The following is a 16,571-nucleotide window of genomic DNA, read 5'->3' as shown; positions in this document are numbered from 1 at the left end:
ACAAGATTTCGTCAAGAAAGCAAGCGAAAAGAGCGATGCAGCAGTCAAAGCTAGCTACATGGTGAGTGAGATGGTTGCTAGGGCGGGAAAGCCATTCAAAGGAGGTGAATTCATTAAAAAGTGCATGTTAGATTTTTTTTAAGAAATCTTTTCTTGCGGCCCAGCCTCACCCAGTTTCTGCATCCAGTGGCCCCCAGGTAAATTGAGTTTGAGACCCCTGATCTAAACCATACATCACCAAGTCCAATGCAAAGCGTGGGATGCAGTGGTGTAAAGCAGGTCACCACTGGACTCTAGAGCAATGGAGACGCCTTCTCTGGAGTGATCAATCACGCTTTTCCATCTGGCAATCTGATGGACGAGTCTGGGTTTGGAGGTTACCAGGAGAATGGTACATTTCAGACTGCATTGTGCCGAGTGTGAAATTTGGTGGAGGAGGAATTATGGTGTGGGGTTGTTTTTCCAGGAGTTGGGCTTGGCCCCTTAGTTCCAGTGAAAGGAACTTTGAATGCTCCAGGACACCAAAACATTTTGGACAATTCCATGCTCCCAACCTTGTGGGAACAGTTTGGAGAGGGCCCCTTCCTCTTCCAACATGACTGTGCACCAGTGCACAAAACAAGGTCCATAAAGACATGGATGACAGAGTCTGGTGTGGATGAACTTGACTGGTCTGCACAGAGTCCTGACCTGAACCCGATAGAACACCTTTGGGATGAATTAGAACGGAGACTGAGAGCCAGGCATTCTCGACCAACATCAGTGTGTGACCACACTAATGCGCTTTTGGAAGAATGGTGGAAAATTCCTATAAACACACTCCACAACCTTGTGGACAGCCTTCCCAGAAGAGTAATCGTCGCTTTCTCGGTCCGGATCGCTCTCGCTGCTTGTGGTCATTATTGTAAACAATGTGCAGATGTGAAGAGCTCCGCAACCTGTGACGTCACGCTACTTCCGGTACAGGCAAGGCTTTTTTATCAGCGACCAAAAGTTGCGAACTTTATCGTCGATGTTCTCTACTAAATCCTTTCAGCAAAAATATGGCAATATCGCGAAAGGATCAAGTATGACACATACAATGGACCTGCTATCCCCGTTTAAATGAAAAAATCTCATTTCAGTAGGCCTTTAAGTTTAATAGAGGTGTAATTGCTTGTTACTGTATGACTGTAGACTACTCCAGCAGACTTCCACTCAAGCTAGCTAGCTGTTCCTGTACTTGTTAAATGACTTTGGGGCCAATATCTCTAGCTAGCTAGGTTTATGTACCACCACCGTCTCATAATGAACCAAAAATATTTCTCCGTTAGCCGTGATGCTAATTTTCTCTATGTTAAATCCCATTAATTTATTATAACATTAGTGATCCGAATTTACCTTTTTTGTGATCTGTAAATTTCAACTAGCAAATACTAAATCAAAACGTGTAGTTTCCTCTGCCTTCTGTTCTGCTAGCCCTTCTGTTGGCATACAAGAATGTAGGTTATAGTTTGATTTAGCATGCTGATTGAGTGTTCATTTATTCATCTAGCCTATTTCTATTCATTTGTCCATCAGCAAAATATTTTTAAAGACTACTCCAATTGTTTAGCTGACTATTTATATCTGTGTGTGGCATTGCATTAGTGTTTTACAAGAATCAATAAATACAAACAGAATAATGTCACGTACACCATCTGATGTGTGGAGACATTTCACCCCAACCAATGTAGGCGGAAAGGCTGTGTACATTTGCAAATACTGTGCAAAGAGCTACGTCAAAAATGCCACAAAGATGCAGCAGCATATAGACAAGTGCCCAATAATATATAATTATTGTAATTCCCCATTAATTCCCATATATTCCCATTAATTCCCATGGACGGTGTCCAACTTTGAATAATCAAAAAATGGTCAATATTTCCAAACTTCCCGAGCTTAAATTCCCGTGGTAAATATCCGGAAAATTTCCGGAAATTTACAGGAAACTTTCCACCCCTTTGCAACCCTAATCACAACATCTTCTTTCATTTTTTTAAAATGTATATCACTTTTATAAACTCAAGAAATATGTCCCTGGACACATGAGGACTTTGAATATGACCAACGGATCATCCTGTAACGACTTGGTATCGGATTGATACCCAAATTTGTGGTATCATCCAAAACTAATGTAAAGCATCCAAACAACAGAAGAATAAGTGATTATTACATTTTAACAGACGTGTAGATAGAACATGTTAAGAGAGAAAGTAAGCAGATATTAAAAGTAAATGAACAAGTATATTGACATTTAATTTTTTACCACTTGTCCTTCATAATTTTGACAAAATAATAGAATGGAAAATGACACAATATGTTGTCTTGTATGTTCACTATTTTATTTAAGGACAAACTTGCAATACGAAACATATGTTTAATCTACCCTCAGATTTTTTGTTAAAATAAAGTCAATAATGCCATTTTTTGTTGTACCCTTTATTTCAGGGGTGTCCAAAGTGCGGCCCGGGGGCCATTTGCGGCCCGCAGCTAATTGTTTACCGGCCCGCCACACATTCTGGAAATGCTATTGCAAAAAATAAAAATGAACATTAAAAAAAGTGGAATGAGGTGAAATCTAAATCTAAAGCTGCCATGCAGGCTGTTTTTTTTTCTTTTGTCTTTCTTTCTTTTTCTATTTTTGCCACTGCTCAAAAAAAAAATAATGACAAAAAATCCATGTTATAATGAATTATTTTCAAAGCTCCAATTACTTCAAATTTTTCACTTTAAAATGTTTTATGTGGTAAATATTGCATATATTGTGTAGGTGCCAAATAAAAACAAAGTTTTCTTTGACAAAAGAGCATAAAACAAACAAAATAATAGTTCAAACGTCAGATATATCTGAAGTTGATCTTGTAACTTAAGTGATGAAAGTAAAAAAATTTAAATAATAATGAAAATGTATCACTTTATGAGTGGGGCACCTTTTGGATCCCAAATATATTTAGTGGTATTTTATTTATCTTTTCACTGTGATGACTCAAAAATATTAAATATTTAAAATCAATGGTGTCCTGCATTATTTATATTTTAGGGCTCTAATTACTAAATACTGCATATTTCAGTTTTACTAAAAAAAACAAAGTTGTTTTTGACAGAAAAGCCATAAAACCTTTTTTTTTTTTTTTAACTTGATATAGAGATTTACTGTAAGCGTTAAATAAAAAATAATACAAAATTAGACTTATTCTTAACATTTTAATAACTGAGACCCTTTATAGTCCCCGGGAACCCTGAAGGTAAAATAAATACAAAAAATCCATATATTTTGTTATGGTTTGAAATGAAAAATATCAAAATGGCCCCCATATGCTTTAAAGGCCTACTGAAACCCACTACTACCGACCACGCAGTCTGATAGTTTATACATCAATGATGAAATCTTAACATTGCAACACATGCCAATACGGCCGGGTTAACTTATAAAGTGCAATTTAAAATTTCCCGCCAAACTTCCGGTTGAAAACGTCTATATATTATGACGTATGCGCGTGACGTCAATCGTTGAACAGGAAGTATTGGTACCCCATTGAATCCAATACAAAAAAACTCTGTTTTCGTCTCAAAATTCCACAGTATTCTGGACATCTGTGTTGGTGAATCTTTTGCAATTTGTTTAATGAACAATGAAGACTGCAAAGACGAAAGTTGTAGGTGGGATCGGTGTATTAGCGGCTGGCTGCAGCAACACAACCAGGAGGACTTACTTGGATAGCAGATGCGCTGGCCGACGCTAGCCACCAACCGCATGGATGATCGGGTGAAGTCCTTCGTCCTTCCGTCGATCGCTGGAACGCAGGTGAGCACGGGTGTTGATGAGCAGATGAGGGCTGGCTGAGGTGGAGCGCTAATGTTTTTAGCGTAGCTCTGTGAGGTCTCGTTGCTAAGTTAGCTTCAATGGCGTCGTTAGCAACAGCATTGTTAAGCTTTGCCAGGCTGGGAATTATTAACCGTGTAGTTACAGGTCCATGGTTTAATAGTATTGTTGATCTTCTGTCTATCCTTCCGGTCAGGGATTTATTTATTTAGTTTCTATCTGCATTTGAGCCCGATGCTATCACGTTAGCTCAGTAGCTAAAGAGCTTCGCCGATGTATTGTCGTGAAGATAAAAGTCACTGTGAATGTCCATTTCGCGTTCTCGACTCTCATTTTCAAGAGGATATAGTATCCGAGGTGGTTTAAAATACAAATCCGTGATCCACAATAGAAAAAGGAGAGAGTGTGGAATCCAACGAGCCAGCTTGTACCTAAGTTACGGTCAGAGTGAAAAAAGATACGTCCTGCACTGCCTCTCTAGTCCTTCACTCTCACTTTCCTCATCCACGAATCTTTCATCCTTGCTCAAATTAATGGGGTAATCGTCGCTTTCTGGGTCCGAATCTCTCTCGCTGCATTGTAAACAATGGTAAAATGTGAGGAGTCCTTCCTCCGGTGTCGTCACGCTACTTCCGGTAGGGGCAAGGCTTTTTTTTTTATCAGCGACCAAAAGTTGCGACCTTTATCGTCGTTGTTCTCTACTAAATCCTTTCATCAAAAATATGGCAATATCGCGAAATGATCAAGTATGACACATAGAATGGATCTACTATCCCCGTTTAAATAAATACAAATAATTTCAGTAGGCCTTTAATTTTTCTGTTTGCGGCCCTCAGTGGAAAAAGTTTGGACACCCCTGCTTTATTTAGAAAAGTACCGAAAAGTATCAAAATTATTTTGGTACCAGTACAAAAATATTGCCATCGGGACAACACTAGTGCCTTGTTTTTTATTTCTATTTTGAACAACCCATTTTAAACCCGTTTTTGCTCGCTTTCACATTGTAAACAAAGCTTTTGTCCAACAAGTATGGCTACGCATTGCAAAATCCCGTGGCCTTTCGAGCCCCATGAGCCGCACTTTGGACACCCCGGGTCTAAACTGCACAGAGTTGGACAAACACAACACTTGTCGTCTTGTCTGCGAGCCTTTGGTCCACCATTTTCGTTGTTAAGCGGCGTAACAAGCTTTCGCGACTGTCAGCCAGCCGCGTGTGCGCGCTTCGCCCGAGATCACAGCCCCCGCCGCTTGGTGGCAAGACAAACAGCCACATTACAGCCTGGCACGGCAACAACACAAGGCCGCGTCACGCGGCGCGGGGAGGAAGTGTGTCTCTGTCTGTGTAATTACCAGGGAAGTCTCCTGATGTGGAACCTTTGCCGCGCTCACAATGAACCCATTTACCGCTGCAAAGCATCAAACACCTGCCAAACACACACTGATGGTTTGCATGCAAGAGCGAGTACACACACTTGCACAAATGCATTGGCACAGGCCTGGAGTTAGTACACACACACACACACACACACACACGTAAACCATTTCAAACGGATGCAGGGAAATAAACAGAGACGAGAGCACACAACCCCTTCCACCCTCTGGGAATTTTACTATTCTGCGCTTCTCTCATCCCCCTTCACACTCACACACACTCTTTCCTCTCTCTCTCTTCATCTCTTCCTCTGCTCCTTTGTCTCCCTGATTATGCAGTCGATCCCGGGGTGCCCTACTCACTGAGATCATCCACCTGTCAATCTAAAGCACACACTCCACACACTTCCACTCTCCACACACACACACACACACACACACACACCCTCTTTCCACCGGTGATATTGATACAGAGGAAATATTAATGACTTCACTCACCTGCAATACACTGTTGTGTCTTGCGCTTCCAACGCCGAGCCATGCAATTCATTAAGACACCGCCGCCGAGCGGGGCGGGAAGAGAAACAAGGAATAAACCTGGCGAAATAGCAGCGAATGCTGTGATATGTCAAAAAGCGTCACATCAAGTGGTGGAAATGCAACACGGCGCTTTATTTTGGCACTTTTTTCGGGAAAAAAATTAGGTGTTTTGCTGTTTTTTTTTTCTAAGCGGCGTGGCGCAATACCGTAGCCGAGTTCTGCAGAAGACGCAAGTCATGACATGAGAAGCTGCGGTGAGCTAAGAAAGGGGATACACATAACGCAGAGTGTATGAATATATAAAGATCTCCTTGGTCATAGCTCTTGATATGCATGCATATTGGATTCAACATACATAATTAAAAGTATGTATATTTGAACATGTCTTCATTTAAACTTCACTAAGCATGGTGGCCTACATACGGTTTGGTTGGAAAGGACTTGGAACAGAATAGGTGATGCATGGGTGCAACACTAGGGTTCTATATTTGGTGTCGAAGGTTAAATCCCAGCAGGCACAAGACCTTAAAACAACGTTGAGAACTTGTTGAATTAGGTCCTGCCGTTGAGCAACTTAAAGGCCTACTGAAACCCACTACTACCAACCACACAGTCTGATAGTTTATATATCAATGATGAAATCCTAACATTGCAACACATGCCAATATGGCCGGGTTAGATTAGTAAAGTGCAATTTTAAATTTCCCGCGAAATATCCTGCTGAAAACGTCTCGGTATGATGACGTTTGCGCGTGACGTCACGGATTGTAGCGGACATTTTGGGACACCATTGTGGCCAGCTATTAAGTCGTGTGTTTTCATCGCAAAATTCCACAGTATTGTGGACATCTGTGTTGGTGAATCTTATGCAATTTGTTTAATGAACAATGGAGATAGCAAAGAAGAAAGCTGTAGGTGGGAAGCGGTGTATTAGCGGCCGGCTGCAGCAACACAAACACGTAGCCGGTGTTTCATTGTTTACATTCCCGAACGATGACAGTCAAGCTTTACCATTGGCCTGGGACAAGCTTTACCATTGGCCTGGGACAACAGGGACTCTTACCAGGAGGACTATGAGTTGGATACCCGCTACCGTGAGTACACAGCTGCGGCTTCCAAACATTTGATCGCTTGCCCGTACGTGCGTGCCGCTATGTGCATGTCACGTACGTAACTTTGGGGAAATACATGTGCTGTATGAACTTTGCGAAGGTGAACGGTACTTTGGGCTGTGGGATTGAGTGTGTTGTGCGGGTGTTTGATTTGTATTGGTGGGTTATATGGACGGGGGGGGGGGGGAAGTGTTTGTTATGCGGGATTAATTTGTGGCATATTAAATATAAGCCTGGTTGTGTTGTTGTGTATAGTACATATATGTCTTGTGTTTATTTACTGTTTTAGTCATTCCCAGCTGAATATCAGGTCCCACCCACCTCTCACAGCATCTTCCCTATCTGAATCGCTTCCACTGCCCTCTAGTCCTTCACTCTCACTTTCCTCATACACAAATCTTTCATCCTAGCTCAAATTAATGGGGTAATCGTCGCTTTCTCGGTCCGAATCGCTCTCGCTGCTTGTGGTCATGATTGTAAACAATGTGCAGATGTGAGGAGCTCCACAACCTGTGACGTCACGCTACTTCCGGTACAGGCAAGGCTTTTTTATCAGCGACCAAAAGTTGCGAACTTTATCGTCGATGTTCTCTACTACATCCTTTCAGCAAAAATATAGCAATATCGCAAAATGATCAAGTATGACACATAGAATGGATCTGCTATCCCCGTTTAAATAAGAAAATCTAATTTCATTAGGCCTTTAAACCTAACGTTGAAACGTTAGTTGGTGGAGTCGGCTCTCTTGGTTGCTTTGTTGGGTCTGCTCCTGTCTCTGGCCATGCTCCCCCCACCCCAGCAGACGATGGCGTGGAACACTGCAGAGGCCACCACAGTGTGTATGTTATTTTATTTTATTTATTTTTTACTTTTGTGGCTGTGTAGAAGTGGCTGGTTACACCAGCTTTGCTTTTTTAATGTCTTTAATGTCTTTTCTGTTATTTGATGTTTCCCTCTGACACATGTTTATGTGTGCTATTGCTATGAGGTTTTTTTCTTCTTCCTTGGCCTCAGTCTGGACCCCCTCCCCAGGGGCCCAGGCTTAGACTGAATATTTATATTTTTTCTCACCCCCAGCCCTCTCCCCAGCCTTTACCTGTTTCTCACCTTTTTTGTAAGGGGTGCCGGAAGTTGGCAGACCCGTCAGCGATCCTGTTCTGTCTCCCTGTAATGTTTGTCTGATCTTGAATGTGATTGTGCTGAAAATCTTAATTTCCCCTCTGGAATTATTCAAGTATTTCTGATTCTGATTCTGACTTTTGACGACATTTAATCAATGTTGGGTTCTGAGGTTGATTTGACCATTGAATGTTGGTCATTTCCCAACCAATATTCGACAACACAAATACAACGTGGAAACATGTTTTTTGACAACGTTTATTCAATGTCAGGATGGGACGTTGATTTGACCATTGAACTTTGGTCATTTCCCAACGTGGATCCAACGTAGACGTCAACGTTGTCTCAATTTACAAACACAACTATTTTGCAACGTTATTTCAAAGTCAGTTTTGAAGGAAATGTATGTATGATCAACATTGTATCAATGTATTGTGCCTGCTGGAGTAAGTCCAGATAGAATAACAATAATGCAACAATGCTAATAGAAGCTGTTGCAAATTGAAAAATTTAGGACAATATTGTTTTGTGGTAGATATAGCAGCATTCCATACAGTATCAGGGATATTTAAACTAAATTGTTTTGGTGGCCACATTTCCGGGAACAAGGGACAAGGGGTGGGACCTCTCCCTTTACTATTAGTCTTGATTTGTATATTCCAGAGAACCATGGCCTCAAACTTTTTCCCACATCAGGGCCACACACTGAAAAATGAAAGAATGCGGGGGCCATTTTGATATTTTTCATTTCCAAATCCATCTACGAGCCCCTCATTGTACGAACTTTTTGATTTACGAACCACAGGACAAATAAAAAAAATATGCTTTGGTGTACGAACCTTATCTCTGTGTCAGTCAACATAGCAGTGGTCTCTTTAGCTACTTTGTAAGCTTTTTCAAGTGTTTTTTTAATCCTTTTTACAACATTGTTCCAGTTTTGTTAGCTCAACATGAGTCCAAAAAAGCAATAGACAAGCAATGTGTGGTTGGAAACATTCCTGAAACATCCACAGCTCTGTCCACACTGCCTTGCGCCGCATTTCTCTCTTCCGCTGTACACAAAAAAAATCAACCAACAAGGTGAAGTACGTTTTATTTTTTTAATCCTAATCATTGTAGCTTCCTGGCTGTTAAAGTTAAAGAATTGTGTGATTTCAAACTGTGAGTTCACCACAAGGCTAGTGGCAGTGTGTGCGTGTCAGCAGGGCGGCTGAAAATGAGGACAGTTCAACTAGCTGTTGTTGTTTTGACTTTGTTATTCAATATAAAATTTAACCATCACTCCTTGTTATATTTGTTTGATATACAGTAGCTACTGTATAGCACTTTATATTATGTTCGAAGTGTACAAACTTTTAGTAAAATATAGACTTTTTTTTTCAAGGCTTGAACCCATTATTTATGTTTAAATTGTTATTTTACGGAGAAATGTGTGTCACTATACTAACTTTTCTATTTACAAACCCTGTTCAGGAATCAATTAAGTTCGTTAATCGAGGTTACACTGTAATGAAACCAACACTTGTAAGTAAATAACTTCATGTTCTGTCGTTAAATAAAGTTTAAAACATGACATAATGTTGTACATTGATATACGTGTACGAGACAGCTGTGATTGACAGCCAGGAAAGCCAATTAAAACCATTTTTTCTTCTGATCCAAGGTCAATATTTTACAAGGTTTACCATCTAATTGTGTCATAAATAGACAATTATTTGTAAAATGTGTTGTCTTAAACCACTATTGTTAAAATGCTAGCACTGAGATTGATGGGTCGTTTATGTTTATCATTCTATATAATCTGCCTCAATTTGGTCAATGTTAAAGAATTAAAACCCAAAAGGTTCTCAGTCATCAAAGTGTTGAAAAAAGTAATATATTTGTTTTACTGTCAACACTTAAATATCTATAGAGCAACTTCAGAACTATCTGTTGCCATGCAGTTTTTATGTTTTATGCTCTTTTTTTTTCTTTTTCAAACCCCCCTGTTTTTTAATGGCAAAAACACAAAATATACAACATTTTCCCTCAAAATAGAATATTTGATGTGACGTAGTTAAAACTTTAAATAGGTCAATAATTCATAACTACGCTGCTTTTGCTTCATTATTTTATTTGAACAAAGACAGCTTAAAAAAGTTTAAAAAATAGACTAAATGTCTCGGGATCCAAAAAGTCCCCACATACAAAAGTGTTAAAAAAATAGGTCATATATCAAAATTTCTTGTTTTTACATTCAACGCCTAAATTCTAAGATCAACTTGAGATCTATCTGTCGAATAAAAGTTTAAATTTGTTATTGTTTTTTTTTTTAAACAGCCTGCATGACAGCTTTGTGTTATTAGTGTCAATATTGCAAAATGTCCTGGTTACACTACATGTGTTTGCTATTTTACTCCACTTATTAATGTTTTTTTATAGTGGTATTATTAGAATGTGCCATGGGCCGTAGAAAATTAGCTGCGGGCTAATTTTGGACAATTGATTTTGGTCATTTTATTTTGTCAGAGTTCCAGGAGCACTCAGCTGTTTTTAAGGACGTTCCGCAAAAAAGCCAGTCAAAGATAATTTTTATGACAGCCCATTAGTGTTTTTAAGAAGAATGCTTTTTTTAACTGAACTAGCAGCCGACCCATCAGTTGAATAGCCCAAAAGATGAAAATGAGAGGACCTAGAATAGAACCTTGAGGAACATCACTAGTATAACTGAAGTTGAACTAATGACTACTGACTGAATCTGAAGTAAACAAGCTACACCTTAGTTACATAAATCATATTGCGAAAAAAAAATGGTAACTTCCAAAAAGGAGAGGACTTAAAGGGGTGCCTTGAGGAACGCCTCAGTTAAGTAAATCACAAGATTGGACCCCAGGTATTCTAGGTTTTCTAGCAAGGTTAAAATGCCAAAGCAAGGATCTGGTCCATGTTCCTCTATACCAGTGTGCCTATTTGGGTTAAAAATATTTTTTGCAAACCAGTAATTATAGTCTGCAAATTATGTGTTGTTGTTGAGTGTCGGTGCTGTCTAGAGCTCCGCAGAGTAACCGTGTAATACTCTTCCATATCAGTAGGTGGCAGCCGGTAGCTAATTGCTTTGTAGATGTCGGGAACAGCGGGTGGCAGCGTGCAGGTAAAAAAAGTGTCTAATGCTTAAACCAAAAATAAACAAAAGGTGAGGGCCCCTAAGAAAAGGCATTGAAGCTTAGGGATGGCTATGCAGAACGAAATTAAAACTGAACTGGCTACAAAGTAATCAAAAACAGAATGCTGGACGACAGCAAAGACTTACTGTGGAGCAAAGACTTACTGTGGAGCAAAGACGGCGTCCACAATGTACATCCGAACATGTCATGACAATCAACAATGTCCACACAAAGAAGGATAAAAACAACTAAAATATTCTTGATTGTTAAAACAAAGTAGATGCGGGAAATATCGCTCAAAGGAAGACATGAAACTGCTACAGGAAAATACCAAAAAAAGAGACAAAGCCACCAAAATAGGAGCGCAAGACAAGAACTTAAACACTACACACAGGAAAACATCAAAACACTCACAATAAGTCACGGCGTGATGTGACAGGTGGTGACAGTACACCTACTTTGAGACAAGAGCTATAGTGATGCATGGTTGGTTATGCGTTAAAGTCATATCCAATAATTGCGATAACGACTTACTGAATTTAATTTTTTTTGTGATTTCTGCTGGTGGTGTGCCTCCGCATTTTTTCAATGAAAAAAATGCGCCTTGGCTCAAAAAAGATTGAAAAACACTGCTCTATACAACAGTGGTCCAAGTTCCTCTATACAACAGGAGCACTCTAATGTTTTTCAGAATTCCCGGGCCGGATTTGGCCCCCAGGCCGGAATTGTTCTTTCTTTTTCAATATGTACTAAAAATTTAGATACTTCCTAGAATAAGCAAAGTAATCTGCAAGGGTGTCCAGATCCAACTTTGTCACTTTTGATACCAATATTTCAGCCTTGTCCGATACCGATACTGAGCCAATACAATATCAGCACGAATCATATATACTTGTATTATTTTCAAGTGTGGAATGTTAGAAAAAGTTTGATCAAGTGAAATGACCCAAACAGAGAACAATGTGAACAACAACACTGTCCTGAAATGGACTCATTAAATTAAACTCATGCTGCAGTAATTTGAATGATGCAAACACGTTTGTTACTGGATACTTTCTAATACGCTTCTGCCTTGGAGACTTTGTATGTGTAAGAAATAGGCAACTATAATTATTCAATACGTGTTTATATTGACAAATTTGGTGTTTTACGTTGCAATATTGTTTAACTAATGACATGTATTACGTATGTCTATGCTATTGTGGGCTTAGCTGTTGTGTAGCTGCTAGCTCCAAGTAGCCTATAGCCTACCATCTCTACCTTTTGTAAATAACTTGACTGAAGTAGAAGAAAAGACCAAACATGTGTGTTTATTAGAGGACGTCTAGATGTTAACTAACTGCACAAGTGAACATGTTGCAGGACCGCTTGTATCGGAAATTCTTTTGAACATTCTAGATGCAAGCGGATATATTTAAATTCTTGCTTTTTTGCTAATATCAAACCAATATGAATATTTTGCCAAATATGTGGCCAGCACTGATTCAAATTTTAGTTTGTCAGCTTACTTGCGCTTCTTTACAGCCTGCGTCTCACTTTTGTCTATTGGCAATAGTCTATTGTTATTACGCGTATTATGAATATTTTTAGTATCAACATTTATATTATCATTTAACAATTATAGTATTCTTGTTTACTTGTACTTCTAGAATGTGCTGCAGGCTAAAGAAAAAAAAATGGCCCGCTGCTTTCGGCCAAATAATGTGCTAAATGTTTTTATTAATAGAAGTTTATGATGTACAGTAATGTTAAATATGTTGTTTTAGCAATACTTTTATGGGCATAGACAGCCCCTGGTTAATTTGGGGCCCATTACAACATGTTTTACACTTTATACATTCGTGGTCAAAAGTTTACATACACTTGTAAAGAACATAATGTCATGGCTGTCTTGAGTTTCCAATAATTTCTACAACTCTTATTTTTTGGTGATAGAGTATTTGGAGCACATACTTGTTGGTCACAAAAAACATTCATGAAGTTTGGTTCTTTTATGAAATTATTATGGGTCTACTGAAAATGTGACCAAATCTGCTAATATGCTGTTAATATTTGGTTACATGTCCCTTGGCAAGTTTCACTGCAATAAGGCGCTTTTGGTAGCCATCCACAAGCTTCTGGCAAGCTTCTGCTTGAATTTTTGACCACTCCTCTTGACAAAATTGGTGCAGTTCAGCTAAATTTGTTGGTTTTCTGACATGGACTTGTTTCTTCAGCATTGTCCACACGTTTAAGTCAGGACTTTGGGAAGGCCATTCTAAAACCTTCATTCTAGCCTGATTTAGCCATTCCTTCACCACTTTTGACGTGTGTTTGGGGTCATTGTCCTGTTGGAACACCCAACTGCGCCCAAGACCCAACCTCCGGGCTGATGATTTTAGGTTGTGCTGAAGAATTTGGAGGTAATCCTCCTTTTTCATTGTCCCATTTACTCTCTCTAAAGCACCAGTTCCATTGGCAGCAAAACAGGCCCAGAGCATAATACTACCACCACCATGCTTAAGGGTAGGGATGGTGTTCATGGAATTAAAGGCCTCACATTTTCTCCTCCAAACATTTTGCTGGATATTGTGGCCAAACAGCTACATTTTTGTTTCATCTGACCACAGAACTTTCCTCCAGAAGATCTTATCTTTGTCCATGTGATGAAATTGGTGTATTTCAAATAATTAATCGCGAAAAACGTGATAATTTGATAGTATAACCATGAAATCACAAAATACATTCTTGAAGTATTTAATTGTGTAGTGATGATGAATTTTGAGAACCGCTGCTGTCATACGGACGATGCCCGGTGCAATGCATCTTGGTTATCTACCAGCATGCATATTTAGTTTGATTCTAAAAGTTTCCCTTCGCTGAAGGACGACAACAAATGAGTACATACGAGCCTGCAGAGAATGAGGCTGAAGGATGAAGACTCCAGTTATAGACGTACAAAAGGTCACGGGGCTTTTGCTCAATGACCGATGGATGGCTGTATCTACAGCTCATTCCATTTCTCAGCATCACTCCATCGCTCTCTGGGATCACGGGCCTCAGCCCCTTGCGCCGTGATGGTAGAGGTTACCATGGAAACGCGGTGGTCTTGTGGCCCTGGATGCGCCCGCACACACGAGCGCGCTCGCTCCTCTCTCCCTCGATCTCTTCCCGCCGCTCCATGCATACATATTTGGAGCTACAGGTGCCCCCGAAAGTATCCTTGCATGAGTTTGATTGACACGCTCGAGGGGCAGCGGATCACAATTAGTGATGTGGCTAATTTCCCACAATGCCCTGCAGCCACTGGGCACTCGCTGCCCCAGCTTGCCAGCGCATCCATATTTATGACTGGTTTGATGAATATGCAGAGGGTAAAGTGGCAGTATGCAGGTGAAGAAGTGGCGGCCAATCAGAGGCGGCCAAGGCTGGGGTTAGCTGCCACTTTAACGCATCAAGTTAAGCCAACTTAATTAATAGGACTTGCTTATTTCTATTATCCTGCTTTAATGAAATTAAAGCTATAATGCCGAGGATTACATCAAGTCAGGGTCTCCTTTTAATTTCAAAAATATATCTTCTGTTTGCTTTAAAATCCCCCATAATTCCATTATCATACCTTGCGTTAATCCTTAAAATAACCTCAGTTTTAGCTTAATCTTGTTTTTGTTTGTCAGTGGTTTTAAACCGCTCTATACGTCTTGGATAACAAATTAAATTGAGTGTTTTTGAGCCCAAATTTTTTTTAACACATAATGTACATTAAAATGGTCAGTTCCAGGGTCAACATTTCATCCATTCATCAGGGGTGTCCAAACTTTTTCCATTGAGGGCCGCACACGGAAAAATTTAAGCATGCGGGGGCCATTTTGATATTTTTAATTTTCAAACTTTAACAAAATATATGGATTTTTTTTTTTTTTAACCTTTAGGGCTCCCGGGGACCATAAGGGGTTTCAGTCATTAAATTGTTAAAAATAAGTCAAATTATTATTATTATTTTTTATTTAACGCTTACAGTAAATCTCTATATCAACTTGAGGTTGATATAAAGTAAAAAAAAAAAAAAAGGTTTTATGCCTTTTCTGTCAAAGACAACTTTGTTTTTTATAGTAAAACTGAAATATGCAGTATTTAGTAATTAGAGCCCTAAAAGATCAATAATGCAGGACACCATTGATTTTAATTCTTTAATATTTTTGAGTAATCACAGTGAAAAGTTAAATAAAATCCTACTAAATATATTTGGGATCCAAAAGGTCCCCCACTCATAAAGTGATACATTTTTATTAGTTTTTTTTTTACTTTTAACACTTAAATTACGAGATCAACTTCAGATATATCTGTCGATTTTACATTTGAACTATTATTTTGTTTGTATTATGCTCTTTTGTCAAATAAAACTTTGATGTTTTTTTATGGCAACCACACAATATATGCAATATTTTTTCCACATAAAACATTTTAAAGTGATATTTTTTAAGTAATAATTCATTATAACATAGATTTTTAGTCTTTTTTTTTTTAGCAATGGCAAAAAAAAGAAAAATAAACAAAGACAAAAGAAAAAAAACAGCCTGCATGGCAGCTTTGTGTCAACATTGCAACTTTTCTTGTTAGATTTCACCTCATTCCACTTTTTTTAAATGTTTTTTTAAATTTTTGCAATATACTCAATTTTGAAATTTTTGCAGAATGTGTGGCGGGCCGGTAAACAATTAGCTGCGGGCCGCAAATGGCCCCCGGGCCGCACTTTGGACACCCCTGATTTATGTATTCATCTGTGCGCTGCACTGGGCGCGCGCCACTCCGGCTGCAGCAAGCAGCTGCATTCAATCATCAGCAATCAACACACCTGTCGCTGATGAGAAGACCTACCTTCTTAAGCCAGCGCAACCTGCTATCCTGTGCCAGAACGTAGTGATCTGTTCCCGTACACAACCTTCCTCCGTTCCCGCATTACGAGCTGTGTGTCTCGTCTTCCTGTGTTCCCCTCTGGTTCTCTTGCTACCCCTTTTGGATCTCGACCTCCCGCCTGGACACAGACTTTGACGCCTCGCTATTCTCCCCGACTTCCTGCCTGTTCTCACGGACCTCCGAACCAGCCATGCCCCTCTTCCGCCTCTCGCTCAACACTTCTGGTAACACAATACAGTTAATTTTCCACACATAGTCACACATCACACAAATAGTTAGGATTATTAACACAGTTTATTTATTATATATATATATTAAATATATACACTACCGTTCAAAAGTTTGGGGTCACCCAAACAATTTTGTGGAATAGCTTTCATTTCTAAGAACAAGAATAGACTGTCGAGTTTCAGATGAAAGTTCTCTTTTTCTGGCCATTTTGAGCGTTTAATTGACCCCACAAATGTGATGCTCCAGAAACTCAATCTGCTCAAAGGAAGGTCAGTTTTGTAGCTTCTGTTACGAGCTGAACTGTTTTCAGATGTG

General features: G+C 39.4%; 1 protein-coding gene and 1 long non-coding RNA gene across 2 annotated transcripts in view; one reads left to right on the top strand and one right to left on the bottom strand.

The window, feature by feature from the left end:
- Nucleotides 1-14,291, bottom strand: part of tfap2d (transcription factor AP-2 delta (activating enhancer binding protein 2 delta)) — a 75,442-nt gene extending 61,151 nt beyond the window's left edge. Inside the window, 1 exon segment of the mRNA XM_062035115.1 lies at nt 14,200-14,291. Within this exon segment, the coding sequence (XP_061891099.1) occupies nt 14,200-14,291 (92 nt within the window).
- The window catches only part of LOC133640392 (uncharacterized), a 404,767-nt gene that overhangs the window by 287,280 nt on the left and 100,916 nt on the right, over nt 1-16,571 (top strand). The window lies entirely within an intron of this gene.

This window comes from Entelurus aequoreus, linkage group LG23, assembly GCF_033978785.1.
Source record: "Entelurus aequoreus isolate RoL-2023_Sb linkage group LG23, RoL_Eaeq_v1.1, whole genome shotgun sequence".
NCBI lineage: Eukaryota > Metazoa > Chordata > Actinopteri > Syngnathiformes > Syngnathidae > Entelurus > Entelurus aequoreus.
Note: the sequence above shows the minus strand (reverse complement) of the source record. Positions and strands in the feature narration are given on the sequence as shown.